This window comes from Lachancea lanzarotensis, scaffold LALA0S10 (genome assembly GCF_000938715.1).
Source record: "Lachancea lanzarotensis genome assembly LALA0, scaffold LALA0S10, whole genome shotgun sequence".
Taxonomy (NCBI): domain Eukaryota; kingdom Fungi; phylum Ascomycota; class Saccharomycetes; order Saccharomycetales; family Saccharomycetaceae; genus Lachancea; species Lachancea lanzarotensis.
This window is the reverse complement of record NW_019212888.1, coordinates 383410-409662: the sequence shown is the minus strand read 5'-3', so window position 1 is coordinate 409662 and position 26253 is coordinate 383410. Positions and strand designations below refer to the sequence as shown.

Genomic DNA, 26253 nt, shown 5'->3' with positions numbered 1-26253 from the left:
AGACACCCATTGGTAAACTTGACTAGCTCATCTCTACAACTCAGGATAACTCAGCAAGGTCTCCAGGTCCACCTTGAAGTCCTGTGCTGAATGTGTTACAAGCTGCAATAGTCGACATTCCAGCTATGACCACCACCACTACTAAACGTATACATACAGCAGAGGTAAAACTGGTTTTGCTAGGCGAGTCTTCGGTAGGCAAATCGGCTCTAATTACACGCTACACTACAGGAACTTTCCGTAGAAACAACGCAACTATTGGCGCTGCGTTCACAACAAAGACCGTTGCATGGGAAGATGGCTCTGACCGTTGGCAAGTAAAATTCGAAATATGGGACACAGCTGGTCAGGAACGATATCGGTCTTTGGCACCCATGTATTACCGCAAAACCGATGTGGCGCTTGTGGTTTTCGATGTCGCTGAAGAATACACTCGTACCAAGGCTGGGACTTGGATCGAAGAGCTTCAATCGTACATGCATGACCGTGACGAATCAAACCCCATTCTGATAAAACTAGTTGGCAATAAAATAGATTTACTGGACACACAGCCGTCTTCAGCCATAGACTGGGTACCAGTAAGCGCCAAAACTGGGTCTGGAGTCTCAGAGCTCTTTGAGTCCGTGGCCAAAGGTGTTCCTGCGTCGAAATTCACCTCTTCTGATCCTTCCACAGCAGCACTTGTCGACTTGGAATCACGGCAGAATAAAACTACGAGTTGCGGATGCTAATTAAGGTTACAGCCCTCTTCTCATCTAAATACACATTTGGCTTCTCTGAGCTTCGAAAATCACTCCGAAACGCTCAGAGTTCACCGGGAACTGGATAGGTGCCAACCCATTGGGAAATTTCTTCTGCCAGAGCTTTAACTTCATCACTCTCTTCGCAGAGTTTTCTGAAATTGGCTAGCTTGCTCCTGGCGTCCTTTGCATCCGTAGGTTCTTGAGATTGTAAACCAATGGCCATTTTCGAGGCGCGGTCAATATATTCGGCGACTTTCGCAAATTCCTCAGGTCCAAAGCCTCTTGTGGTCATTGCAGGAGTTCCCAATCTCAAGCCAGAGGGGAAAAGAGCAGATTTGTCACCTGGAACTGTGTTTTTGTTAGCAGCGATGTTGATCTTCTCCAAGACAGTCTCCAACCGTGCACCATCAGTGCCAATGTTAGATAAATCTATTAAAATCAAATGATTGTCAGTGCCCCCAGAAACCAATTGAAAACCACACTTGGTCAATTCTTCGCCAAAAATCTTGGCGTTTTTCACAATGGCTTCCTGGTATTCTTTGAATTCTGGGGAAGCTGCCTGTTTAAGTGCCACAGCTAGAGCAGAAATGGTGTGGTTGTGAGGACCACCTTGATGGCCTGGGAATACCGAAAAATTGATTTTTTTATCAAGGTCGTACAAAACCTCTTTACCCTTCTTAGTGACCTTACGAACACCTTTTCTGTAGAAAATCATAGCTCCTCTAGGACCTCTCAAAGATTTGTGAGTGGTTGTTGTTACGATATCGGAAAACTCAAAGGGCGAAGGAATGACGCCAGCCGCTACAAGACCAGAGATATGGGCCATGTCACTCAACAAATACGCACCGCATGCATCAGAGATCTCTTTGAAGCGTTTGTAATCGATAATTCTCGAATAAGCAGAGGTTCCTGCCACGATCACTTTTGGTCTGAACAGTTTTGAGGTCTGTGACAACGTTTCGTAGTCGATATGACCTGTTTGCACGTTAACATGGTACGGCATGGTTTGGAAATATTTGGAAATGTAAGAAATCTTAGTTCCGCTGGCCAATTGGTACCCGTGAGACAAGTGACCCCCGTGAGGCAAGTCCAAACCCATCAAACGGTCATTAACGTCCATGACTGCAGAGTAAGCGTACAAATTAGCAGGTGCACCACTCAAAGGCTGTACATTAACCCCCCACTTAGCAGGGTCGAGGCCATAAAGTTCCAGGGCTCTTTTTTGACAAAGAGACTCGGCCTGGTCAATGAATTGATTACCACCATAGTAACGTTCCGATGGGTACCCTTCAGAGTACTTGTTTTGCATTTCGGAGCCAAGCAGATCCATTACAGATTTGGATGTAAAGTTTTCGCTTGGAATCAGCGTCACAGAGTGCTTCTGTCTGTGACGTTCCTTGGTTAAGATGTCGTGCATCTCAGGGTCCACATCTTGCACACGTTTGGACACTAAAATCTGGTTTGCAGAAGCTTGACCAGTGGCATATAGCCTTTTGGCAAGCGCAATGCTTTTGAAGTGACGTGCTGAAACCTTAGACAGCATCTGTAATGGCTCTGTTGCGACTTTAAGCTGTTTTTCGTCGATCAGTTTTTCTTATCAAATTCGTCGACCTGATTGATGTATCGTCAGTTTTTCACTACTATATAAATACAGGAACATTTCGGGCATTGTAAGTACCCAAAGGTTACCTTCAGGAGGAGAGAAGGACAAGTCGCTCACGACAATATTTCTTGGCTAAGCGTGAAGTCCTACTTATTTTCGAGTCGAAATTTGGCATTCTGTAGCGAATTCTATGGGTTCATACTGATCACCTAGTTAACTAAAATTTGACTCGGGAAGTTTATCGTCAGTGTGTTCAAACCGTAAACAAAAACCGTCCAGACCTTCTAGTGTGAGCCTTTGACGTTCTGCTTCTGCTGCTGTTGGACAAGCTAGTTCCTTAAGAACCAACGACCCTTGAACGGGCGTGACGCAATTTTTCCTTTTCCCACATAAAAATATTTGCCTTAAACAGACATCATAGTCGATCTTCACGCTTTACACAACTTTCATTAGCTCTACAGTTCAGAGTTTTAAGCTTGGAAGCTAGTGTGGTTTTCAATTAAACATAATCCATAATGGTGTCAGCATCCCAAAACGATGTTCTGATTGTGCCTCATCAAAGAGAAGGTAAATCAGGATGGCTCTGCAGGTTTCAGTGCGACTCTATAGCTTGGTCATTCTCAAATGACAGCGTTTCCCTCACCGGAAAGTCACACTTTCTAGCCGTTCAATTAAACAGTAGTAGGCAAAAATAAAACCAAGCTTGCACTCAGGTTCGAACTAAGGACCAACAGATTTGCAATCTGCTGCGCTACCACTGCGCCATACAAGCTTGTTGAGTAAAGAAAGCGATTTGAATTCTAGATACAGTTCGTAAGCTGCCGCGGTATTTGAGATTCGTATGCTCACCTACACGGTTAAAACAATACACCATGGTAAAACTACAGCTAGAGGAGTGTTGGAATTCATCAAATTGTGGGACAAGCTTACGATACGGAGTTTTATACGTCAAACCATTCTTCAAAACAATTCTTTTGATATTGGGACACTGTGGGATCAATTCAATCAGTGTCAGCTACTTTCCAGATCTGTCGAGCATCTAAGGTTTTGAGAGATGTTTAACAACACAGTTTCAGGCTTGAAATCAAAAGTTGGGCGAATTTTCCCGCTATTCTTTGACCGAATTTGAGCCGGTGCTAATTATGCATCCTGAAAGTGAGGTGTCTTTTTCTTGTCGTAAATCAAGCCAAATGACGTTTTTAGAGTTTTGACACATGCCACTATCTTGAATGCTGCAAAAGCGGTCTCAAACACATCTTTTCGAGTTCAACATGTAACTTTATCGCTGGTTAGGTTAGTTCTCTTTTTCGTGTCGTCGATGACAGCTTTATATTGTCCGTCATTAACTCTAAGCTCACTTAAAAATCGCAACCCAGAACGTAAAAGAGCACTTTGAACAGAGGGGGAAAACATCGCTTTAGCTACTTATTATTCTTGTTAAGAGTCATTCACTTGCTAGTTAATACTGATACGGCCTGTAATAATCGTTCTAGTGGCCTTCTCCCGGTAAGGGAACAACGGAATCTTCAATAACAATTAGGGGCACGCTGTTTATGTTGAACTAAGTTCGACAATCTAGATCAATGACGGCCACTTTTGAAAATAATAGACGACCATCCCTTCTGCTTGATGCCGAGGATGAGCCCACGGGTGCGAGAAAATTCCGGTCCCCTAGCGGAACGGTGGGACATTCGCTGGATAACACTGACATGGTTGCGCTCACCACTTCTTTCGATAAACAGATATCTGAGGGCCATCCTATGTTCTTTGAGCAAAGTGAAACCTTCGCTGGTGTAAGAAGCCTAGGCGCTCCCGGTGTTTCGCATCAATGGACAAATTTTTATAGCGAAGGAAAAGCAGGGTTCGAATTCATGCAAAATTTGCGTGTGAAGTACATACAGGAAAGTGCACAGGACGCTCAATCCAACATGAAAAATGATACAATCGATTGGTTTCTGTATCCGAAACCGCTTCCCAAATTCTGGAAATTTGAAAGCGACAAACGCCTGTACGATGGGGCCCAAAGTGCCAACGGTGAGGATATGCAAGGCTATTTCTATACACGGACCAATGACGACAATTTTCAAAAGCAAGACAGGGTCCAACTTCACTATACAGGACAGTTTTTCAAGCTTTCTCATTATGCGAAAGAGCTGACGAAATTTTACACCGAGCGTGGGCTGCCGATGGCAATGGCGACAGATTATCCTGCAGTTGTTGCAAACGTACCGCCCATAACTCAATTCGGACAGCATTTTGAAAAGTGCTTGGATCTCGTCACATCGGAACAAATGGACTCGCAAGCAGTGAAAAGAACTGAATATTTGTTGCACAGATACGAGCTATTCCAGCAACTCCAAGGACGCTCTGAAGTTCGCGAAAGCAGACTAGTTCCCCACCGTGATTTTTATAATATCCGGAAAGTGGATCAAAATTACCTTCTCAGTGGATGTCTCTCTCAAAGACAGCTAAACGATTTTATTTGGGAGAAACTGAATCTCGAGCCCAACCGGATCGTTTACCTTGATGCTAACGGTAAACAATTCACATTGCGACAAATATTTTGTCAAGGATCCGATGACTCGTCAATTGGCCTCAAAGCAGTGGATGATTTGTTTCTGGACTGGTATCGGACTGTGTATCTTTCCGGCGATCATCTAACCCGTACTGATATTTGGCAACAGAATCCAAAGTATCTCGCCATAGCACGTACGTTCTTGGAATTTGATAATGTTATTGATGGGGAATACTTTGCTGAAATGGTTGTGAAATACGTGATTCAATCCTTTGAGAAAAGTAAGTACCAAGTGGCGCAGCTTTCAGTTGACTTCCAATTTGGTGATTCTTGGTGGACAAAATTCAGCGATTGGGTAACGAGGTGGAAGCTTGTTTCTTACAATATCCGATGGAATATTCGACTCAACAGGTGTTTTTCAAAACTGTATGCTGCGAATCGCGTACAAAATTTCCAGGATTACTTGGACCACATTTTTCGTCCGCTCTTAGAACTAGAGGGTTCTCAGAACGTTAAGTTACAATTCGTTTTGTCCACCGTGTGCTGTTTTGACCTCGTTGTCAGTGAAACTGATGATTACGTATGGAAATCGTTTCTCGAGCCGCAACGTACTTCACCAGCGGATTGGTCGGGATGTGGTGATAACCCGCCTGTGGCCTATTACATGTTCTACATTTATCAGTATCTGAAGGTCCTAAATGAGAAGAGAAAGAGCAGGGGCCGGAACACAATAGCTTTGCGGAATTATTGCCCAATCAACGCGAGTCGTGTTTCGCAGTTTCGTAAGAAATTGAGTATAACGGAACAATTTGAATCGCTGATCTGCAACTTTTTATTGTGCGAAGGAGGACTCCTTCAAGCGGAGCCCTTGTGGCGTGTTTCCCCTACGATTTTGTATTTATACTACCTGTTCCAAATACCGGTGGTTGTATCGCCATTATCTTCGGTCTCACTTCTTTTAGAGCATGGACACTCTGAGGCAGGAAGAGTACCAATAAAGGATCGAGATGTTACCACTCCCTCCACAAGAACTTACACAGGAAATCCTTTCATGAGTATGCATCAAATGGGTTTAAAAGTCCTGTTATCGAGCAGTTCTGTTCTTCTCAACTGTTCTTACACCATGGAACCTATCATTGAAGAATATAGCGTTGCCGCAAGTATTTACTTGCTTACTAGCGCCGACATGTGTGAACTAGTTAGGGACAGCGTATTGACCAGTGGTTACGAAGGTTTCTACAAAGCTCACTGGAATGGTGTGCGATTAAATAAAACTGATTTCTTCAATGAGAGAATCGGATTAACTGACACCTGGTATGACCAAGAGCTCGATACCTGCTATAAACATAATGTTCCGAACGCACGTAGGCTCTATCGTCGAAACTGCTTGGAGAGGGAATGGCAATTCATAAGTGGATAACACAAACACGTCAATTTGTGGGAAAAGCTTTCATCTGTCAATTGCCTTTGCAGAACTTTAAGCGCCTGGCAAGAACGGTTATCCTTGGACGTTCCTCGAGTCAAAGGCTCTTTGGAGACATTAAATCATCTGCAGCCGTGGCACCTAAGAAGATAATGAGGAAAGCAATAGCGCACTGGTACCTCAGATGGTTGTTCTGTAAATCACACTGGTCGCACTAACAACACTTCTTTTAGTACAATATATAAATATGCATTGGAAATGACAGTAACATTAAGAGCGGGTTGGCTCAGTCGCATAACTCGGTATTTTAATTTTCCCAGCTAGGTTCTATGTCCCTTGTATAAGTAGAATAAACCTGTAGGCGCTGTGGGTTGTTGAATTGAGCATCATGGCTATCTCCATGGAAAAACAGCTTGAAAATACTGGGCTTTGCGTCACCGCCTCCCAAGTCTGTCGCAAGATCCAGTACACCTATACTACGCTGGAAGTACCATTTATTCACCACGTTATCCTTTCGGCTTCTCCAGACAAGCTCACGAGGAAACTTTCGAAACATTAGGTTGAAAATGATATCAGAGATCCCTAGGGAGCCTTTTAAATGGGGCAACACGGCGAACTTGTCGAGATACGGGAAACTTCCATTCTCTGGACCTTCATATGTTATTATTGCAACGCCTTCATATTCTCCGATGACTATTATTGAGGCGATTTTCCCATTTATTCGTTCAAGATAGTGGTTGAGATCCAGTTTGCGTCCGAAACTTGAGTCGATGATGTGCTTTAGCTTGATTAAATCGACTTTAGGGAAAGACGCATTCGAGTAATTAGTGGTTTGTGGTTCAAACATTCCAATGGAATTACTTCTGTCAAGTGTCCTGTAATCGAAAACTTTGATGTCTACTCCTTTTTTGACAACGGTTGTGACCAATGCCGCATCTTTCAAGTCCTCAGTTGCCTCATCGTCTGTCGGTAGCTCATACCATGCAAAAGCCGGAAGTTGCTCTTTTTTGAAGCGCGGCAAAGACGATGAAATAAGGGAACGGTCCGTCAAAACATTGTACAGAAGCGGGTTGTTCTTGTCCCGGTTTGATGCTGCATCTAAATCGGTGATGAGACCTGTTGATGAGATTGGTAGCCTTGAAAGTACACGATTCATTATTTCGAGGTTGTCCAAATGGCTCTGTTGGAGTTCTATGCTGCGTTGTAGTTGTTCTATAATGTGAACTGGTGTCAAAATATCAGTGGAAAACTCCGCCTCTCTACATGCTTGAGAACGCAATATATCCAATGATTGATTCAAAGATTGTGAAAGCGAATCAAACTCTTGCGACAAGTTGATAAAAACATGTGCGTTGTCGTGACGCTCACCGGAAGTAATACCACCCAGATTACTTAAAAGGACCACTTTGTCGAAACGACAATCCACATGCTGTACAAACTTGTCAGTGAGATTAACAATATCTAAATTCGTAGTGAAACTGCAAGACTTTTCGTCAAAAACTCGAGGCTTCACGATTGGAATCAGATCTTTCAAATGTTCAAATAGAAGTGTGGACTTATAAGTGCCGTCAGCAGCCCGCGTGAGGGCCTCAGGAAGAATTAACGACCGCATAGAGTTTTTCCTCAAACAAGCGTCCAGCAATTCCGTTTGTTTTTCCACATTTCGATGCGGACACAACAAGAACATGGGCTTCAATCCCAGAATTTGCAATTGTCTGATGGTGACAGCAAACCGGTCCAGTTTTGCGAGTTTCTGATCCAGCAGATCGCGAATTATCAGCAAACAATGGTTTGACGTTGAATTTTCGGCATATTTTCTCATATAATTCTGGGCTTCTCTCTTGGTAGCTGTGGACTTCAAGACGGATAAAATCAACTCTTTGTTAAAGCTGTTGGGTTGGTAATAACCACTTTTTTGGTAGCATCTTGTGAAGCTAAATCGGTAGCTATTGAGGCGGAACATGCAATTGAACGGGACCGGCCCTTAAACGATGTGTATGTTCCCGAATGGGTATGATTTTTCCACCTGCGATGAGTTAGCCTTTGAGATCTAATTTAATACTGGATGTCTAAATTCGTTATATTCGCTGAATATCATCATCGCATCAGTTAAAGATCTAAAAACAGGGCATTTGAGTGGTCTAAAGAAGATTTTGAAGACGCTCTTTGGTCGATGTCGCTACCGTGGAAACTTCAAGAGACTTTTTCGCCAGAAGAAATCCAGTTTATAGTAGAAAATGAACCTATAAAGATCTTCCCACGGTTCACCACCAAACAGCCGGTAAGAGGTAACCAGCAGAGCAATTCATCGGTCCAAACACGCTGGAAGCTGCTCACGGCGAAAGATGAGCCGTTGAATAATTTGGTAGCGATCCAGACGACGGAAGTGGCGTTGTGGATAGCTCTGTTGTTGAAGCAGCAGGGCAAGTGCAGTATCGTAGCGCCCGGATGGTTGCGATTGGCACAATTACAAAAATATATCGACTACGAGTTGAAGAATACAGGCCGTTTCAGTGAACTGCCGTGGAATTGGCTGGTGGTAGCTCAATTGTTGTTTTCGAAAGCGGCAGACGATTTGCACGACCCAGTACATCTGCTGCGGGGCAAAGTGCAGGATTTACGTGAAATCCGGCTGAGTAAAATCGGACAGGGTTTGAAGCATTTGAACGAGTCGCATTTGCAATTGGACAATTTGAGTCTTTTAGAGATCAACGAGTTGCGTCCGTTTGTGCTGGGGGTTATGAATAAGCTGAAAGACATTCACAATAGTATATCGGAGGATCAAGAGGAGGATTAGACGAGGGGAGGTGAAACGGGTATGAGAGAGGGAAGGAAACCCTCCTCAATGATGACACGTGCCTTTCGCGTGTTTATCTCGTGACCAAATTTTTCTGATTTGGTAAGCGTTATCATCCTAATTACACGTGTTTATCACGCGATCATGATATTGTTTAGGTAATCAGCTGCTTACCCACGTGATCCTCTATTATCATTATCATTGTTGATAATAATGATAATAATAATAATAATACACGCACTCCGCCCGCGTTACTATGGGTTGAGTCAATTTCCATCGGGCCCCCGATAGAATTTCCTAACCCCTTATTTTTTGAACACGTAAACCGAAACGAGTATAAATACTCGAGGTGTTTACAAAGGTTGGACATCCCCACTAAACAAAACTTCGATACACTTCTTGTGGTGTAACAAGGAGTTCAAACAACTCCTATTGGGCGTTAAACTAAAGCACAGAGGGCGGGCTCTTTGTAATACAAAACAAAGACAACACCTAGACTAGACTAACTACTCGAAAAAAGCGAACGAATATGTCGTTTTTGAGGAAGTTTTTTGGAAGGAGCAAGCAGCCTTCGCAAAGGGAAGTACAGGCTAACAAAGTGTGTGATTTGGACTCTGGATACGTCTTTGTGGATGGTGGAACTCAAATCGGAGAACACGATGCGGTGTTGGACGACATGTTGGTATCAACAACATGTAGAACGCGTGCAGAAGAAGACCCAGCAGAAGTGGACGTTTCTGCGTGGGAAATGGCCCGTCAATGGACGGCCAACACGAAAAATAAGGCACTGTCACAAGCGGCGGTGGTGACACCAGCGGTCAACTCAAAACAGCAACGGCTAGCACACCGGGTGGAAAACATTCGCAAAAGGTCGCTTCCGGGACTCAATGTTGGAAAAAGCGGCCACAAAACGAGCGTTGTGGTGGATTACGTTGACACACCAATGGATGAGGACATTGAATATTTGTACGACGACAAATGGAACCGCAAAAGCAAGGTGGAATCTCGTCGTGACAGAAACAACAGGCTTGGGACGTGACCGGAAAAAACAAAATTTACGGAAATTCAAGGAAAAGGAAAAAGGCGAGTGTGGGGTTGTGAGGGTGGGCATCTTGGATTTGGTCTGGTCGAAAAGAAAGCGACCGCGTTCTCTCCCGCCCCACCAAAAAAGAAAAAAAAACCGAAATTCAACAGCGCTGTTGCACCACGCACGAAATATTATCTCATATGATATACTATATAATCAAATCTATTCAATCTTAATGAAAAGCGCAATAATCTTACCAACCAAGGCCTCGTCTCATTGTTCACCCCACCCCCACGTCTAAACCACAGATCTATCAACTAGAACATTATTTCAAGATACTCAACAGTTATGGATATGCTCACGTGTTGACAATTCTGATGCATCACATGGTGTTACTCTAGCTATATATATTTTCATGTTTTACAGTTATCCAACAAATTCCGATATAGTGTAGGGGCTATCACATCACGCTCTCACCGTGGAAACCCGGGTTCGATTCCCGGTATCGGAGGTTAAAGATTGAAAGATCTTAATTTATTTTTTTGTAAGCTCTGAACAGCGCAATATTCAGCCCACTCTCAATGTTAAGATAGCAGGCTTAGTTGAATAACTTCTGGGCTTCAACGCAACCGGTTACTTAGATTAGAATCCATTCTAACCAATGATATTTACTGTCACTCTGTACTTATGTGTCTCCCAAAGCCCTAAGTTAGGTAGCCCTAATCCCTAATTAACCTTTCCATAGGAATGAAATTGAACTACTTGCCCTGAAGCATTAGTGAAATATCGCAGCTCCAAAACGAATAAAAGCAAGAGAAATGAGGTCCTCCACGCTCATTGCAGCAACCCTAAGCTGTGCACAAGCTTTTGTTCTACCACAGACTTTTCTGGACGCTTTCCAGCTTCCTTCAACGTCCGATATCAATGTTGAATCTTTCTGGCCTCATAAACCCTATTTCCTCAAGCACCAAGTGGACCCTCAGAGTTTCCCCGATGATATCGAGCTTGCTGAACTTAACTCGACTGCGTGGGATTTATACCAAATCGCGCAAACTTCCAACAAGTCGTATGGCAACCCAACACGTGTTATTGGTTCAGCAGGCCATTGGAACACCATCCGCTACATTTTGCGCCAGTTCGACGACTTGAGGGACTACTACGAAATTTCAACCCAAAGCTTTAAAGCCCTCAGTGGCAAAGTGCTCTCCTACAACTTGAATTACACCTCCGGTGGTAAAGTGCCCACCTCGCAGGCCTTTAGCTTGTCGCCTCCTGTGAAACCCTTTATTGGGAAATTGGTTGAAATTCCCAACTTGGGATGTTCTGACGCGGATTTTGAAGCTTTGGACGTCAGCAAAGGCTCTATTGCCCTTATCGAAAGAGGTGAGTGTCCTTTCGGCAAAAAAAGTGACCTTGCCGGTAAGCACGGTTTCAAAGCCGCTGTTATCTACGACAACAATCCAAAATCCACCGAGGGTGTGAGTGGCTCTTTGGAAAAGCCTACCAAACATACCGTTTCCACTATCGGTGTCTCTTTCGCCGTGGGTCAAGAACTTATCCTAGGAATCACTTTGGACCCAGACTATTCCTTGTACTTTGGTATGGACTCGTATGTCAAAGAGATTAAAACTAAAAACGTTATCGCTGACACCAAGCACGGTGACCCAGAGAATATTGTTGCTCTTGGTGCTCACAGTGACTCTGTGGCTGCCGGACCAGGTCTCAACGATGATGGTTCAGGTACAATTTCGCTTCTCACCGTCGCAAAACACTTGTCAAACTACAAGATCAACAACAAAGTTCGCTTCGCTTTCTGGTCTGCTGAAGAAGAAGGATTGGTGGGATCTAACTACTACGTGGACCAACTCTCTGAAGAGGAAAATTTGAAAATCAGACTGTTCATGGATTACGACATGATGGCGTCACCTAACTACCAGTATCAAATCTACAATGCAAGCAACTCGGTGAACCCAAGAGGCTCAGAAGAGCTCAGAGACTTGTACATCGATTACTACACCAAGTATGGGCATAACTACACTCTGATTCCCTTCGATGGGAGATCTGACTACGTCGGATTCATCGAAAATGGAATCCCAGGTGGTGGTATTGCTGCTGGTGCCGAAGGAGTCAACACTGACAACGGCGAGGTATTGGACGCATGCTATCATGCGCTTTGCGATGACGTCAGCAATTTGAACTGGGATGCCTTTTTGACCAACACTCAGCTTATTGCTTACTCTGTAGCGCATTTCGCCGACTCTTTGGAGGACTTCCCAGAGAGAAACGCTAATGAAACCAAATCATTTGCAAGTACAGAGAACATGCCCAAGTATGCTTACAAAGGCGGTGCGTTAATTCTTTAAAGAGAGACTCGCGGCCTTTTAGAAGCTCCTGGCAAAGCGAAAAAATGACTTAAACTGAACTATATAAAAGTATATGATACAGCCCACCTTATGTCACCTTATCATCAAAACTGCCCAAAGTTCATCTTGAAATTGCCAGCACCGAAGGGGAATCCGCCGTTTCTTCCTTGACCAAATGGAGACTGTTGTCTTTGAGAGCCTGGGTTTGCTCTTTGGTCGTCATAATCTTTGCGTTTCTCCTGGTCGCCTAAAATCTCGTAGGCCTCATTTATCTTAGACATCTTCTCTTCGTTTTCTTGCTTCTCTGCATCTGACATCTGCCCTTGTTTATCTGGATGAAACTTCCTAGTCATGGTCAAGTAAGCCTTGCGGATGTCTTTACTCGAGGCGTCCTTAGCAACACCCAAAACTTTGTAGAAATTTTTCTTGGTAAGATCGTTGGGAGGAGGAGGAGGGGAGTTTTGTTGATGCCTAAAAAACTGTTGCTGCTGATGTCGCTGTTGTTGTTGTTGCTTTTGGAACCTTTCCTGGCTCTCTTGCCTCTTCTTGGCGCTAACACTTTTTATAATTCGATAAGCTTTCGCAATTGCTTCGTTTCGGGACCCTTCCCATCCGTGCTCCTGTACAAATGATTCGAGCAAAGTCCAAACGGGGCTTGTGTCCATACCATTGCGGGCCTTATCTTTGGAGGATAGAACGCTTATGCAATTCCGGATAGCGTGTAGGGCAAGTGACGGAGCATCTAGCCAGACGCTATTAAGAGTATCCTTGGCATTGTCGACGTTATTCAACTTCTGTGAAAAGGCTGTGAGAGTTGTGACTACTTCTGGAGTAAGCTTGCCTTGAGCAGCTCTTTTACAAAACGTTTCGGCAATTTTGGGTTTGGAGGTTTGGTCATATGCCTCACATAATGTAAGATCTCTTATGATAGAGAAAGCTGACACAGTAGAATCACTGATGATCCACTGCTTGGAGACTGACGAAAGCGGTCTTTGCTGCAGCAAATTGTGTAAAAGAGTCTTTTCAACTGCTTGCAAACGATTTAGATTAGTTGCAGCTGATACATCAGCGAATTTGATTGGTTTGGCATTTCCAAGATAGAAATCCAGCACTTTATTCCAATCAAAATCATGCAATGACAGAAACTGGTCCGGGTGCGTCAAGGCCGTAAAAGAAGGGCTAACTTTATTGATTCGACTGGAGATTTTCGACAAATCCCGACACGGTTTGTACTCCATATCTAGAGCGAGACAGTTCATAAGTCCGGTGGGAGGCGTGGCTAGAACAAACAATTGCAAAATTGCAATTGCATGGTGGATTTTAAGTTTATCGGAAACACTGATGAGTTTCTTATGCTTGGTCAAAGCGGTCTTGTAGTTGTCGAGGATCGATTGGCCAGCATTGATGCTCAAAGACTGCGACAAATCGAAGTAAAGGGCATCGTTAGCCAATATGAGAGTCTCCAGTGAAAATGGTGATAATTTTTGAAACTCTTCGCGCAAGGGTACGGGGACCGGTTTACCATGCTCCAAATGTGCCAACATACTTTTTTTGAGAGTTTCGTAATGCTGGGATAGCTTGTGATCGTCAATTGCATGCCATAACCCAAACTTTTGATAAATTTCCTGCAATCGGGTGTGAGCTAGAGATGCAAAAGTGGATGACGAGCCTAGTGGCGAGTCTTGGACGGTTTTAAACGTCTCTAAAGCGGCCAATTCGTTGCCGCTCGACACCTGGATAAGCCCGCTCTTATACAGCAGCTGGCCTCGCAGATGCTGTGCTTCATTGCCCCTACAATGCTGATCGAGTTGAGCGATGAGCTGGGAGTACTCCGGAAGCGCAGCCTCCTCATAACGCAGCTGTTCGCCGCGTCTTGAAAGTTCGTTCAGATCACAATCATTCTCTGCAATTGCCAAAGTTGTCCATAGCAGTGTAAGCCAAAGCCACTGCCACCGCCAGTAATTTATTCCAATCAGCATCTCGATCAAACTAACCGGGATTTTGATGAAAAGAAAAGGGTGGGGCACACAGCTAGATGATAACCTACTATGTAGTAATGGGTATGGTGGTTTCAAATAACCCTATATATGGCCTACAAAGGGGAGCATAGAACTATGCTTGTCAAACGGTATCTCTCTTTTTAATCTTATGCTGTCCTCTTTACTATAGTGAGAGATGTATAGTAGTATTTGGATATTCTGCCACGTGATCTGCTTATATAATCAATTTTTTTCAAAATTTAAAACTGATCGCTTTGAACGAAACCAAACATGTGACCAAATTCCAAATTCGTCGTTAATGATATTCTCTATCACTATGTACGCACTCTATTCCACGTGACTCTGTGGATTTTCGTTAATAGTTATCTATCCCTTCTCTAGTCACTTTAAACGGGATGTTCACCTTTTTTTTATCTATAATGTACTCACACGCATTATATATTAATCTCAAATTAACACTATAGGAATGCACAATAAATTTACAAGATAGCATCAAAGCCACCGTTACTAAGAAATAGGGCTATCTCACGAATATATAAAGAGCAAGGATAGACAGTAACGAATCTGAAGTTTATCTCTTGTATTTGGGCAACTCTGTACAGCTTGGCTATACTTTTGTGCGCTCCATTTGGTTATAGAACAGATCGGTTCATTTGGGTATATTAACCTAGTCTTTAAATCCTCGTTACTTGCCAAACAGATTTTTTTTTTGTTGTTTTCTTCTTGAATCATATGGACGGACCATCTAGTGTTTCATTCAGCCACATCGCGTACTTGACGTTTGAGTCGGTATTGCAGGTGGTTATTGTGGCATTTTCCGGGTTTTGGTGTGCATACACAGGGCTGCTGCCTAAACAGGGTCAAAAAGTGATCTCCAGACTAAATGTGGACCTTTTCACACCATGTTTGATTTTTAGCAAACTGGCCCGGAGTTTGTCCGTGGCAAAGATTCTGGAAATCGGGGTGATTCCGTTGTTCTACGCGCTCACCACAGGTGTGTCGTTTGGGTCTGGAAAACTGTTGAGTCGTCTGCTCAAATTAGACCCCGACGAAACAAACTTTGTGGTGGCCAACTCCATTTTCGGAAACAGTAACTCGCTCCCAGTCTCGTTAACCGTTTCGCTGGCTTACACGCTGCCGGGTCTGCTGTGGGACGAAATTGCCAACGATAACTCTGATAACGTGGCCAGTAGAGGTATCCTTTACTTGCTGATCTTTCAACAGATCGGCCATGTGCTCCGCTGGTCCTACGGTTACAACACTTTGATGAGATGGAGAGGCGACCGGGGCCATTCCACGACGGTCAGCGTCTCTGAGCAGTTGGAAGTGCCCGATTTATCGGCTACAGACGCTGCAGAGGCCAGCAGCACGCTTTCGGGCCGCACCTCCAGCAGTTTCTTGAAATTCCGCTCCAAGACGTCTCAAATTTTTAACAGAATAATAGCTGCCATGAACCCTCCTCTGTGGTCCATGGTGTTCAGTGTTTTGGTGGCCACCATCCATCCTATCCAGCATGAGTTTTTCAGCAAGGATGGTTTTGTCAACAATACCCTTTCAGACGCCATAACACAGCTTGGAGGCATCTCTATTCCGTTGATTTTGGTCGTTTTGGGATCCAACCTGTACCCATCGCAAGACACTCCGCAGGCGACCCGTAACTACAAAAAATTGGTTTTCGGATCGATCGTCGGCCGTATGATTCTACCGTCGATGGTCATGCTTCCAATCATCGCTCTAGCTGTGAAATACATCAAAGTGAGCATTTTAGATGACCCTATCTTCTTGGTGTGCGGCTTCATCTTGACAATTTCGCCTCCTGCCATTCAACTAACTCAGATCACACAGCTAAACGAATTTTTCGAAAGCGAAATGGCCGGTGTGCTGTTTTGGGGTTACGTGGTGCTTTCGCTGCCCATTAGTATTTTCGGTGTCAGCGCTGCAATGGGCGTATTGAAGTGGGCTCAAGAAACGCAGTAAAAATGCTGAACAGCTGTTGCACACGTAATCAAACTGATTGTGTTACAATCCGATGGTGGACAATCTGACAACTCAAGTGGCTCATTCACTTACTGACCAGCGGGCTTGACGGTTAAGAATCTCATCTTTGAAAGACACAAACAATAGGCCAGAATAGCCAAAGATCACAGCCAGTCGCCAAAGAATGCAGTGTCGTCACAGCTGCATCGCTAGACGGAACGTCCTCAAGCGAACAAAATTGGCATGCTAATGAGGACACTATACATTAACCAACATCAAATAATGAATCAATAGTAAGTGAAATAAAAGCTAGGACTTGAAGATAATGAAAGTTCTGAACAAGCTTTAGATAAAGACTAAATGGTTCAGGTCCACCGCTAATGCCGTCATTTTTTTTGAACATCTCATGTGATGTTATTCTTACCTTGTTCAATTGTAGTAGGACATCTATTCCCAATAACGGTTGTTTGGCCGAGCGGTCTAAGGCGCCTGATTCAAGAATTACCCTCTTAACGCTGATATACAGTGGAATCCTCAGGTATCGTAAGATGCAAGAGTTCGAATCTCTTAGCAACCATCATTTTTTAAATTCTTAAGTTGTTCATGATGTTGCTCCTATTACATGCACAGTATAGCAAATGGGCAGAGCTGTTTGAGCGTCCATTAATCTGTCGCACTTGCTACCATCAGCATCCTACTGTCAAAGGAGAAAGCTCTCCTTGCACCCATGTGAAGACGAATTGATGGATTTTTGAACTGCAGACAATAACCTTCATCGATTTAGATCAAAGTGTGTTACAAAGCTGAATTGACACTTTCTGCGGTAACCATTGCTTCGTTTTGCTGGAGAATTTAGTGTGCTATTTTCCTTCTGATTGTCCTTTTTCTACAACAATACATGAAAAATCAAAACCTAACATACTTCAAGCTTTCAAATATCTACTTAGCTTAAAAGGCACGCCAAACGCCAATTCAAACTAGTTCTTGCAGGATGATGAACACTGTGCCAAAAAGATGGTACATGGAAGTCTCGGCCCACATAGCCAAAATGAAATATAAAGTGATCTCTTAAATAGCCGAGCCCACCCAGCGATCTACTCATATATTCAAAATACAGACGTATGCCACGCTCCAAAGTGCTCAATCCTACGTGGTATAGTTTTATACTGCAATGGTCACTCGTTGCTGTGAGTTTGAACGATTGAAGGTATAGATGCACCAATTTCTTCAGAACTGAACATACTTATGAAAATATCTCTTGACTAAATACCAAGGTCGATTGAAAGGAACTTATTGATGCTTTGAAAGCTCATGAATCTTTCATCGCGCTTTAAAATGCTTGCCAGAAATACAAAGAAGATTTCAGTGTCCATTCGTTACATCAATGTCAGCTTAGGATAAAGTGATATGAAAACGACGCGTCAAGTTTATCAATTTAAAAACTGAAACGCGCTCTAACTTCATCTCTTCAACTCCCCATTTCGAGCAACAATCCAAGCGCCAATGTACATCAAAAGCGTTGTAATCCAGGGATTCAAAACATATAAAAATACTACCGTGGTTGAGGACCTTTCGCCGCGTTTTAATGTTGTAATAGGTAGCAATGGATCAGGTAAATCGAACTTCTTTGCCGCTGTGAGGTTTGTGCTCAGTGATGATTTCAGCAACTTGAGGAGGGAAGAAAGACAAGGTCTTATTCATCAAGGAACAGGATCTGTAATGAGTGCATATGTTGAGATTGTTTTCCATGATCCAAATGGGCAAATGATGGTGACATCAGGCATACCTATCACGGAGGAAAAGCTAGTTCGTGTTAGAAGGACGATCGGACTGAAAAAAGATGAATATTCTGTGAACGGAAAGACCTGTCATAAGAGTGATGTCATGCGGATGTTTGAAAGCGTAGGGTTTTCCTCGTCCAACCCATATAATATTGTTCCACAGGGTCGTATCGTGGCAGTAACTAACGCCAAGGACAAAGAACGTCTGGCATTATTAGAAGAAGTGGTGGGAGCCAAATCTTTCGAAATCAAGTTGAGAGAATCCACCAAGAAAATGGAAGCCACAAACAGGGATCGTGCCAAGATTGATGCAGAATTGACAGAGTTGAGAACGAGACTGGGAGAACTAGACGAAGAGCGTCAAGAGCTAGAGAAATACCAAGAACTTGAACGTGACAAACGTATTTTCCAATTTGTTCTGTACGATCGAGAGTTGAATGAAGTAACGAGCGAAATAGAACACCTTGAAGATGAATATAATCAAATTGTACAATCATCAGAGGAGTTCGTTCAAGAGCTGTCAAAACGCGAAAATCTTATTGCTAACGTCACAAAAAATATGGATATCATTGACGCTGAACTCAAGGTCAAGGAACATACCGATTTGCTGCAGGAAAAGTCGCGTCTGTCAGAGATATCGAAAAAGAAAGCGGATCTGGAAGTCCGCCTCGAAGAAATCAAACGGCAAATCGATTCTCATCGTGGACAAACTGAAACTGACGCTCAAAATATGGCAATAGTGGAAGATGAGATCAAGAAAGCTCACGTACAGCTAGATCGACTCACGCCGCGATACGATCAGCTTCGCGACGAAGCTAAAAGGTACGAGAACGACATGTCAGATCTGAATCGAAGACAGAGGGAAATCGCCTCAAAAAGAGGGATATACGCACGGTTTGATAATCAAGAAAATAGGGATGAGTGGCTAAACGAGGAACTCAAGTCCCTCGATGTCCAACTCACAGAATCTAAATGCCAGCTCTTAACGCTCAGCAAAGAAAAGGAACAGCTCGAGATTGATTATAAGAGAGTTGAAGAAGAAATTACCGAACTGAATGACCACACGCGGGGCCCCGGTGTAGTCGCAGAATTAGAAGATCTTGCAATACAGCACATTGACACAAAGCGGCAATACCTCGAGAAGATTGATGGGCGTAAGGAGCTCTGGAGATCTGAGCAAAAGCTACAATCAGTCTCAGAGTCCCTTGAAGATGCTGTGAGACGAGCCGAGAGATCTTTAACAGAAACCATGGACCGCGGTCTGGCGAATGGACTTGGCGCAGTTAAAGAGATTACAGAGCGCTTGAAGCTCCCTGAAGATTCTGTCCATGGCCCTCTTGGGGAATTGATAAAAGTTAACGAAAAGTACAAGGTTTGCGCAGAGGCTGTCGGCGGTAATTCATTATTGCATGTCGTTGTCGACACTGACGAAACTGCTAGTATTCTAATGCAAGAACTCCAGCGAACCAAATCGGGGAGAGTGACATTTATGCCCCTCAACAGGTTGACTACGAGCGCCGTAAATTCTTATCCTGATACCTCCGTGGTGGAGTGTACGCCATTAATAGGCAAGATAAAATACGAAAAAAGGTTTGAATCTGCGGTAAAACATGTTTACGGCAGGACATTGGTTGTGCGCGATCTCGCAGCAACTGCTAAGTTAGCCAGGGATCGCAAGCTTGATGCAGTGACTCTCGATGGCGACCGCGCAAATAATAAGGGCTTGATCACCGGTGGCTATCGTGACTATCGAAATAAGATGAAAATCGATGCACTCAAAGACATAAAAACTGCCAATCTTCAGCTTGCAGAAACTCTTAAGAACCTCGAAAATGTGAGGGAACAGATCGCTCGCGCTGACGTTGAGGTTGATCAACTGAACAGCGCTTTGAAGAAACAATCCCTTAGAAAGGAAGCCATTCTCACCAACGTCGAGCTGCTAAGAGCAAAGCTAAACCAGCGTTCCGCGGAAGCTACTTTCAAGAAAGAGCTTTTGGAAAACATAAATGTTAAGGCTGAGAACAGTAAAGCTTCTATTGCGCTTGCGGAGGAGAAATTCACGCGCTACCAAATGGACTTGCAAAAGCCCTTCGAAAAGAATATATCACCCGAGGAGGAAGAGAACTTGCAATCGCTGGTGCGGCAAATGAAAAACCTAGCAGATCCATTGAGTACTACAAGAGAGGCACTCGACGATATCACGACAAGAATTGAATTGCTCAAAACGGAATTGAAGCTTAAACTATATGCACAGAAGAGAGAGCTTGCAGATAGAATATCGTCTGCCGAAAAGACCAACCAATTCGCTCGAGACGAGGAGGTTCAGGTTTTTGAGGAGGAGCTGAAGAATTTAACGTCAAGAAGGCACCAGCTATCGACTTCGATCGCAGCTCTTTTGGAGGAGATTGTAACACTTAATGATGAGAGGGCGAACAACGAGAGACTACGAGAGAAAGCAAATGCACAGCAACGAGTTCTTTTGAAAAAGCTGGATGGCTTTCAAAAAACAGCAGAGAAATCTGTCGTTAAAAAAACTAGTCTTGTAAGTCGACGAGACGAAGTTCAGCAAAAGATCAGTGAACTAGGCTTGCTTTCAGAGGACTCCCTAGAAAAGCATCAAAATCTGAACAGCGAGGAGACCCTACGGCACTTGAATGCGGTGAACGACAAGATAGCAAAGATGAGCAACGTCAATCGTCGTGCCATCGAAAACTTCAGAAAGTTCAACGAGAAGCGGCAAGAGATGGAAACTAGGGCACATGAGCTAGCAGAGTCTAAGTTGTCCATCGAAAAGTTGATCGAGTCTCTCAAGAAACAAAAAGTGGAGGCTGTTGATGCAACTTTCAAGAAAGTATCTCATAATTTCAGCACCATTTTTGAAAAGCTAGTGCCAAGCGGTGCAGGGAAATTGATAATTCACCGAAGCGCAAATGGGAATATTACTCCGAGCAGCTCCGAAGAAATCCCTCTCAGCACTGTGTACACCGGTGTTTCGATTTCTGTCTCCTTCAACTCAAAAAATAATGAACAACTATATGTGGAGCAGTTGTCAGGAGGACAGAAGACGGTTTGCGCAATAGCATTAATCCTAGCTATTCAAGTCGTTGACCCAGCCCCGTTTTATCTATTTGATGAGATTGACGCGGCTTTAGACAAGCAATACAGAACATCAGTTGCGAGCATAATGAAAGAGCTTTCTGTTCATGCCCAGTTCATCTGCACCACATTTAGAACAGACATGCTACAGCTGGCAGATTCATTCTACAGGGTGAAGTTTGACAACAAGATATCTGAGATACAAGAGGTTACCCAGCAGGACGCGATGAGATTCATCAAAAGAAGGAGCAAGATGGGCGCCGTTTGACTTAAGTTTCTCAAGACCAAACCGGGTTCAAATGTAGTCAGTGTAGGAGTCATTGCAATGCTAATGTGTTTTTTAGAAGTTAGGAAGAGGTTATAGTACAATTATTTTTTTCGCGAGTCTTTGACCAGCGAAGCAAACCCGCTGCCTGAATTTTTGTGTCGTCCTAAAGCTTTACTCGCAGACTTAGCACTAATAAAATTAGAGCTATCGTCATCATCAGAGGAATCGTCACTGCTATCACTAGATTCCTCACTCTCGCTTTTGTCAGAATCATCTCGACTTTGATCATCACCAGAGTCATCTTTCCCGGGCGCGACCTGCGATGGAAAATGGTCTTTGACTGATTTTTCTTTGACTTCTGGAACTCCACGAGAAACTAGGTCAGACAACGAGCTCAAAGACCGGCTTGGCTTCGCTTGAGGTTTTGAAGAATTGGCTGTCGAAGATGAGCTCTTTCCACTAGCTATAGGAGACGACATTTCCATCATTCTGGTGACTGGAACCTTGGTAGCGCTACGGGGAGTAGTTTGATGGCCAGGAATCTGTTGTGTTGATTGGGGGGCATGTTCTAAATCAGAGATGTCGCTGTGCTTGACGTTCTTCGGAATCGAAATAATGGCACCTTTTGGTGTGTCCACAATGCCCCTTCTGGATTTTCTACTGGCTGTTGAGGCATCATCTGAAGAAGATTCCGATGATTCGTTGTCGTCCGATGAACTTTCATCATCGGGCAGTTCCTCATCTGAGCTACCAGAGTGAAAATCTTTCGGAGCTTGACTTGTGTCTCCTACCTTGACGCCTTGTTGTTGCGCTGGAGCTCCCGAAATAAATTGAGTTTTCAATTGCTGCAGCTTTGGTGTTTTGTCACCACTAGAAAGATCAGCGGATGCTTCCTTTTGGATTTCTGTCTGCTTGTCTCCTGTATTGAAATACTGAGAGAGATCTTTGGGTTCAAGAGAGACAGATTCAGCGCTGTTTTTGCCTATTTCCTTACTGCTATTGTCTGTTTCCTTACTGCTATTGTCATTCCCTTCACTAACTTGACTTGGTTCGGATGCATCTTCATCATTAATGCGCATCCCATCAGCAGTTCTGTCAACATTTCCGCGGTTTTCTTTGTTTGAATCGGGATTCTCTTTTTCTGGTACCACCGATTGCGCAGAGCTAATATCACTTTTAGAGTCCTTAGAATCCTTAGAATCCTTAGATTTCTTTGTAGTTTGTTGAGCTCCGCGTTTCCTGGCTGCTTCCTCCTGCTTAACTTTTTTCTTGACCTCACGTTCGGCTTTCTTTCTGGCGACAGCCTCATCTCTTTCCCTTCTTCTGTCTTCTTTTTCCGCTTTTTTCCTAGCACTTTCCTCCTCCCGTGCTTTCTTCAAAATCTCTCGCTCCTTCCGCCTCTTTTCAGCTTCTTCCTTTCGTTTTAAAACCGAGGGCGGAGGCGCTTTAGTTACAGACTTCTGCTTTGTCTCTTCGGAACTAGGTGCAGAAGAAACATTGGTCGAGTCATTATCGGAATCTTCAACAAATTCCTGGCTTTGAAATGATTTAGGTTGGCGATTGGCTGCGCCTGAGGAGACCCTCTTGGCTTTCTTGGCCACTTTAGTGTCTACATCTTCCTTGGAAGATGTCTTTGCTGGCTCTGTCGCAGCCTTGCTCTTCAGCTCAGAAACATCTGTCGTTTGCGGAGCCGCAGTGGATGAGGACTGCGAAGTTGCTGACTCCTGGGGTTGTATGACGCCTCTTTCTTCTTGCAGATCATGCTTAGCATAGCTTTCTTTATCACCTTGAATTTGAGGTGTCTTTCCGTTCAACATTAGTCCCTTACCATCAAAATTAGCACCGGAATCAGAGTTCGCAAGCTTTTCCTTACCGACGCCCTTACTAACGTCTTCGGCTGGACTTTTGCCGACTCTTGTTCCACCATTCTGTGGAGTTCTAGACCTTTTACCTATCACTTGCTCCTTAAGAGGATGAATATTCAGCTTCCTCAATTCTCGATTTTCAAGCACAGTGACTCTTCCGTCGCTCCGATCAGTTTCAATGTCGCTTTCGTCTTCCTCGCTTTCAGAACTTGGCTGTTGATTTCTAGATTTTCCTGAGGAAAGAAGTTCTGCAGCTTTTACTGCAGCACTCCTTTGCAGCCTCTGGTTTATAATGTCCTTCGAAGAGGTTTTGGAGTTTTTCGGGGAATCGTCAAAATATCCACCTTTAAGCTTCAAAGATCTTTTACTGAAATTAGAAGGAATATCGAACTTGTTACCCCTCAGCATGGACAGTAGCTCTGATTTTTGAAAGCTGCTGTTCCCAGCATCCGCATGATTGACTCGTACGGTGTCATTGGGGTCCTGATCTAATTGCTGACCGTCTGCTTCATCGTCGTCGGAAAAAGACACTTTTCTAGCAGCCGTAATAGGTTCGTCGTTGTTTTCGTTGAGTTTTCTCCCACTACGCTCTGTTATAGTATCAGAGTTGCGAACGAGAGATTCGACCTTATTTTCCAGAGAAGACTTACGAGTAATCCTCCTATTAGGAATAGGAATTTTTGCTAAGTTAACATTTAGGTTCCTGGTAGCATCCTTGATAGGTGACCCATTGTTATCGGCGATAGAAGTTTGACGAGATGCTGGGGGCTTTGTTAAAGGTTCAAGAGCTCCATCCGTGCGCTTGTTTATGAGAATTCGATCTTCTTCAAAAGATGATTGACTCAGTTCTTCATCATCCGAAGTGGGTGCATCGTGTTTTTTCATCGGTATACGATGTGGACGGGCTGGTAAGACAGCAGATGGACTTTCCGGTCCTTGCTTGAGTTCCTTTTCGATCTCTGAGATTTTGGGTTCCGGTATGCGCAGCATTCCTGAAGTTATTCTCTTATTGGTATTGATTGGCGTTGCAGAGCCATCGAGTTCTGCTTGATCGACCAGTAACATTTGATCCTGAGCCTTCTTTCCATTGGGAGTTCTAGCTTTCTTTGGGAGCTCGCGCTTGGGCGTACCTGAGGGCAAACGATGTTGTCTGGATTTATCTGGATCAACGGCTTCGGATCTCGATATAGCGTTTTCACTAAAATTGACCTTTTTTGCGCTATCAACAGCAGAACTAATGCGAATAGGTTGCGACTGCGGTTGAGGTGGTGGCAGAATTGAGCGATCAGCAATGTCGTCGTCTTCATAATCCGAATTCAATTGTGTTGTGGAAGCTGGAGGATATATCTGGTTGGCCAAAGGAGTTGATACACGCATGGCGCTAGAGTTGCGCAATATATGTGGCCGTTTCTTTGCAATGTGGAGTACGTTGGCTTGAGGACCCAAAGAACCATTGCTGGCAGCGGATGGTCTACTGTCAATATTGCTGTTGAGCCGACGACGTTTGACTGAATACAATGTCTGGGCCTGATCATCAGCCACATCAATATCACGACTCAGTACGGCCCGAACAACGTTATCCACGTTGAAAACGTCTTTAACCACAAAATCTGGGTCCAGATCGCATTCATTGGAGTCCTGTAGGCTCAAGAGCTCGACAGATTCGGCCAAATGCGGGTATATTTTGTCGCATTTCGCAACGATCTCTTCTGCCAAAGTCAAAAGTGAGTTGTTAGGCTGCGTGAAAAGCAGGAACCTTTTTAATCTTTGTGGTGGGATATGGCTAGACGCAAAACTTGACATGAATAAGTTGTTGTTAGAGCCAACAGAAGTTGGTAGTTCAGGGCGATTGTTCCCTGTCAGGATCGCCGATCCATTCGCACCTATGCTGGACGGAAGAAGTTGCGAGTTTTCATTGGTAGCAGGATGAAATGGATATTGAAAACCCGCATTGGCCGCACTAGGGGGGACCAGTACCACTTGAAGCTTGTACATGCCTCCCGGAAGTGATACTAACGCGATCTGAAGCGCTTTTTTGGATGTGAAGTTGAAGATTCCTTTAAAGATTGAAACTTTTCAATATTAATGATCTTTATTCAAAATTTTGATGAAATGATATCGAAAGACGATGAGTATATAAAAAGGGCAATTGAACGTAGTTGAAGGCTTTGTTTAGATATCAAATGTTGTGTATTTCTAGTGTAGTATCAATTGGCTATACTGGCCTTTTTTCAGAACCATTTTGGAGTAACTGGGGGCCTTAAAGGGTATGAAGGGTGTGTAACAAGTGTCTATGGGAGGTGAAGGGCGGCGTTAGAGGATACAAGTTTCAGTGGTTTAAGAAATCTGATAAGCTTTTTTGAGAATAATTATGACTGCTTTGATAGCTTAAATCGGATCTTCTTGTTAACTCATTTTTATCACAATCCATGCTACGCCACAGCGGATCGTTAGGTTGGGTGTTTTTCAAGTATGCTACTGGTTATCTCTACGTTTTTCACGAGCGATCGTTGAAATCGGTCATATAACCATACTTAAAGCCATCCCTGCTATGAGCTGCACTCAAATACTCATCGTTGCTCTCCTGTTGTAATCTCGATTCGCAATTGATAATTGACGCACTGACGCTGAAACTTGTCCAACTGTACTTGTAGTTACTCGACAAAATGCACGATTGGCCGCTGACACTCTCAATTGCTCAGGCATTCTAATAGCCCTATTCACAGGTATGCTCATAGTTCTCTTCAATGCTCACAATTAATCGCTGACGCTCCCCTCACTGACACCCCCGTCTC

General features: G+C 43.8%; 11 protein-coding genes and 3 non-coding genes across 14 annotated transcripts; 9 read left to right on the top strand and 5 right to left on the bottom strand.

Moving 5' to 3' along the window:
- Positions 1–125: 125 nt before the first annotated feature.
- Positions 126–731, top strand: YPT10 (LALA0S10e04632g1_1; the record flags this gene model as incomplete). The annotated part of the gene is made up of 1 exon (XM_022775547.1): positions 126–731. The coding sequence occupies one exon, from the start codon at positions 126–128 to the stop codon at positions 729–731; it is 606 nt and encodes a 201-aa protein (XP_022630404.1).
- A 73-nt stretch (positions 732–804) lies between these two features.
- SHM1 (LALA0S10e04610g1_1) lies at positions 805–2286 on the bottom strand (the record flags this gene model as incomplete). Its single annotated transcript, XM_022775546.1, has 1 exon — positions 805–2286. The coding sequence occupies one exon, from the start codon at positions 2284–2286 to the stop codon at positions 805–807; it is 1482 nt and encodes a 493-aa protein (XP_022630403.1).
- A 760-nt stretch (positions 2287–3046) lies between these two features.
- Positions 3047–3118, bottom strand: LALA0_S10e04588r. Its single transcript has one exon. It is a non-coding gene; the product is annotated as a tRNA-Cys (tRNA).
- Positions 3119–3929: 811 nt separating this feature from the next.
- Positions 3930–6281, top strand: LALA0_S10e04566g (LALA0S10e04566g1_1; the record flags this gene model as incomplete). The annotated part of the gene is made up of 1 exon (XM_022775545.1): positions 3930–6281. The coding sequence occupies one exon, from the start codon at positions 3930–3932 to the stop codon at positions 6279–6281; it is 2352 nt and encodes a 783-aa protein (XP_022630402.1).
- Positions 6282–6591: 310 nt separating this feature from the next.
- Positions 6592–8247, bottom strand: ARG2 (LALA0S10e04544g1_1; the record flags this gene model as incomplete). The annotated part of the gene is made up of 1 exon (XM_022775544.1): positions 6592–8247. One exon carries the CDS (start codon positions 8245–8247, stop codon positions 6592–6594), a length of 1656 nt encoding a protein of 551 aa, XP_022630401.1.
- A 210-nt stretch (positions 8248–8457) lies between these two features.
- On the top strand, positions 8458–9081 carry PSF2 (LALA0S10e04522g1_1; the record flags this gene model as incomplete). Its single annotated transcript, XM_022775542.1, has 1 exon — positions 8458–9081. The coding sequence occupies one exon, from the start codon at positions 8458–8460 to the stop codon at positions 9079–9081; it is 624 nt and encodes a 207-aa protein (XP_022630400.1).
- A 529-nt stretch (positions 9082–9610) lies between these two features.
- LALA0_S10e04500g (LALA0S10e04500g1_1) lies at positions 9611–10120 on the top strand (the record flags this gene model as incomplete). Its single annotated transcript, XM_022775541.1, has 1 exon — positions 9611–10120. The coding sequence occupies one exon, from the start codon at positions 9611–9613 to the stop codon at positions 10118–10120; it is 510 nt and encodes a 169-aa protein (XP_022630399.1).
- A 427-nt stretch (positions 10121–10547) lies between these two features.
- LALA0_S10e04478r lies at positions 10548–10619 on the top strand. The gene has a single exon. It is a non-coding gene; the product is annotated as a tRNA-Glu (tRNA).
- A 307-nt stretch (positions 10620–10926) lies between these two features.
- Positions 10927–12471, top strand: APE3 (LALA0S10e04456g1_1; the record flags this gene model as incomplete). Its single annotated transcript, XM_022775540.1, has 1 exon — positions 10927–12471. One exon carries the CDS (start codon positions 10927–10929, stop codon positions 12469–12471), a length of 1545 nt encoding a protein of 514 aa, XP_022630398.1.
- A 104-nt stretch (positions 12472–12575) lies between these two features.
- Positions 12576–14450, bottom strand: JEM1 (LALA0S10e04434g1_1; the record flags this gene model as incomplete). The annotated part of the gene is made up of 1 exon (XM_022775539.1): positions 12576–14450. The coding sequence occupies one exon, from the start codon at positions 14448–14450 to the stop codon at positions 12576–12578; it is 1875 nt and encodes a 624-aa protein (XP_022630397.1).
- A 753-nt stretch (positions 14451–15203) lies between these two features.
- LALA0_S10e04412g (LALA0S10e04412g1_1) lies at positions 15204–16448 on the top strand (the record flags this gene model as incomplete). The annotated part of the gene is made up of 1 exon (XM_022775538.1): positions 15204–16448. The coding sequence occupies one exon, from the start codon at positions 15204–15206 to the stop codon at positions 16446–16448; it is 1245 nt and encodes a 414-aa protein (XP_022630396.1).
- Positions 16449–16909: 461 nt separating this feature from the next.
- On the top strand, positions 16910–17025 carry LALA0_S10e04390r. The gene is made up of 2 exons: positions 16910–16948; positions 16981–17025. It is a non-coding gene; the product is annotated as a tRNA-Leu (tRNA).
- A 926-nt stretch (positions 17026–17951) lies between these two features.
- SMC3 (LALA0S10e04368g1_1) lies at positions 17952–21593 on the top strand (the record flags this gene model as incomplete). The annotated part of the gene is made up of 1 exon (XM_022775537.1): positions 17952–21593. The coding sequence occupies one exon, from the start codon at positions 17952–17954 to the stop codon at positions 21591–21593; it is 3642 nt and encodes a 1213-aa protein (XP_022630395.1).
- Positions 21594–21694: 101 nt separating this feature from the next.
- NET1 (LALA0S10e04346g1_1) lies at positions 21695–25453 on the bottom strand (the record flags this gene model as incomplete). Its single annotated transcript, XM_022775536.1, has 1 exon — positions 21695–25453. One exon carries the CDS (start codon positions 25451–25453, stop codon positions 21695–21697), a length of 3759 nt encoding a protein of 1252 aa, XP_022630394.1.
- Positions 25454–26253: the final 800 nt, after the last annotated feature.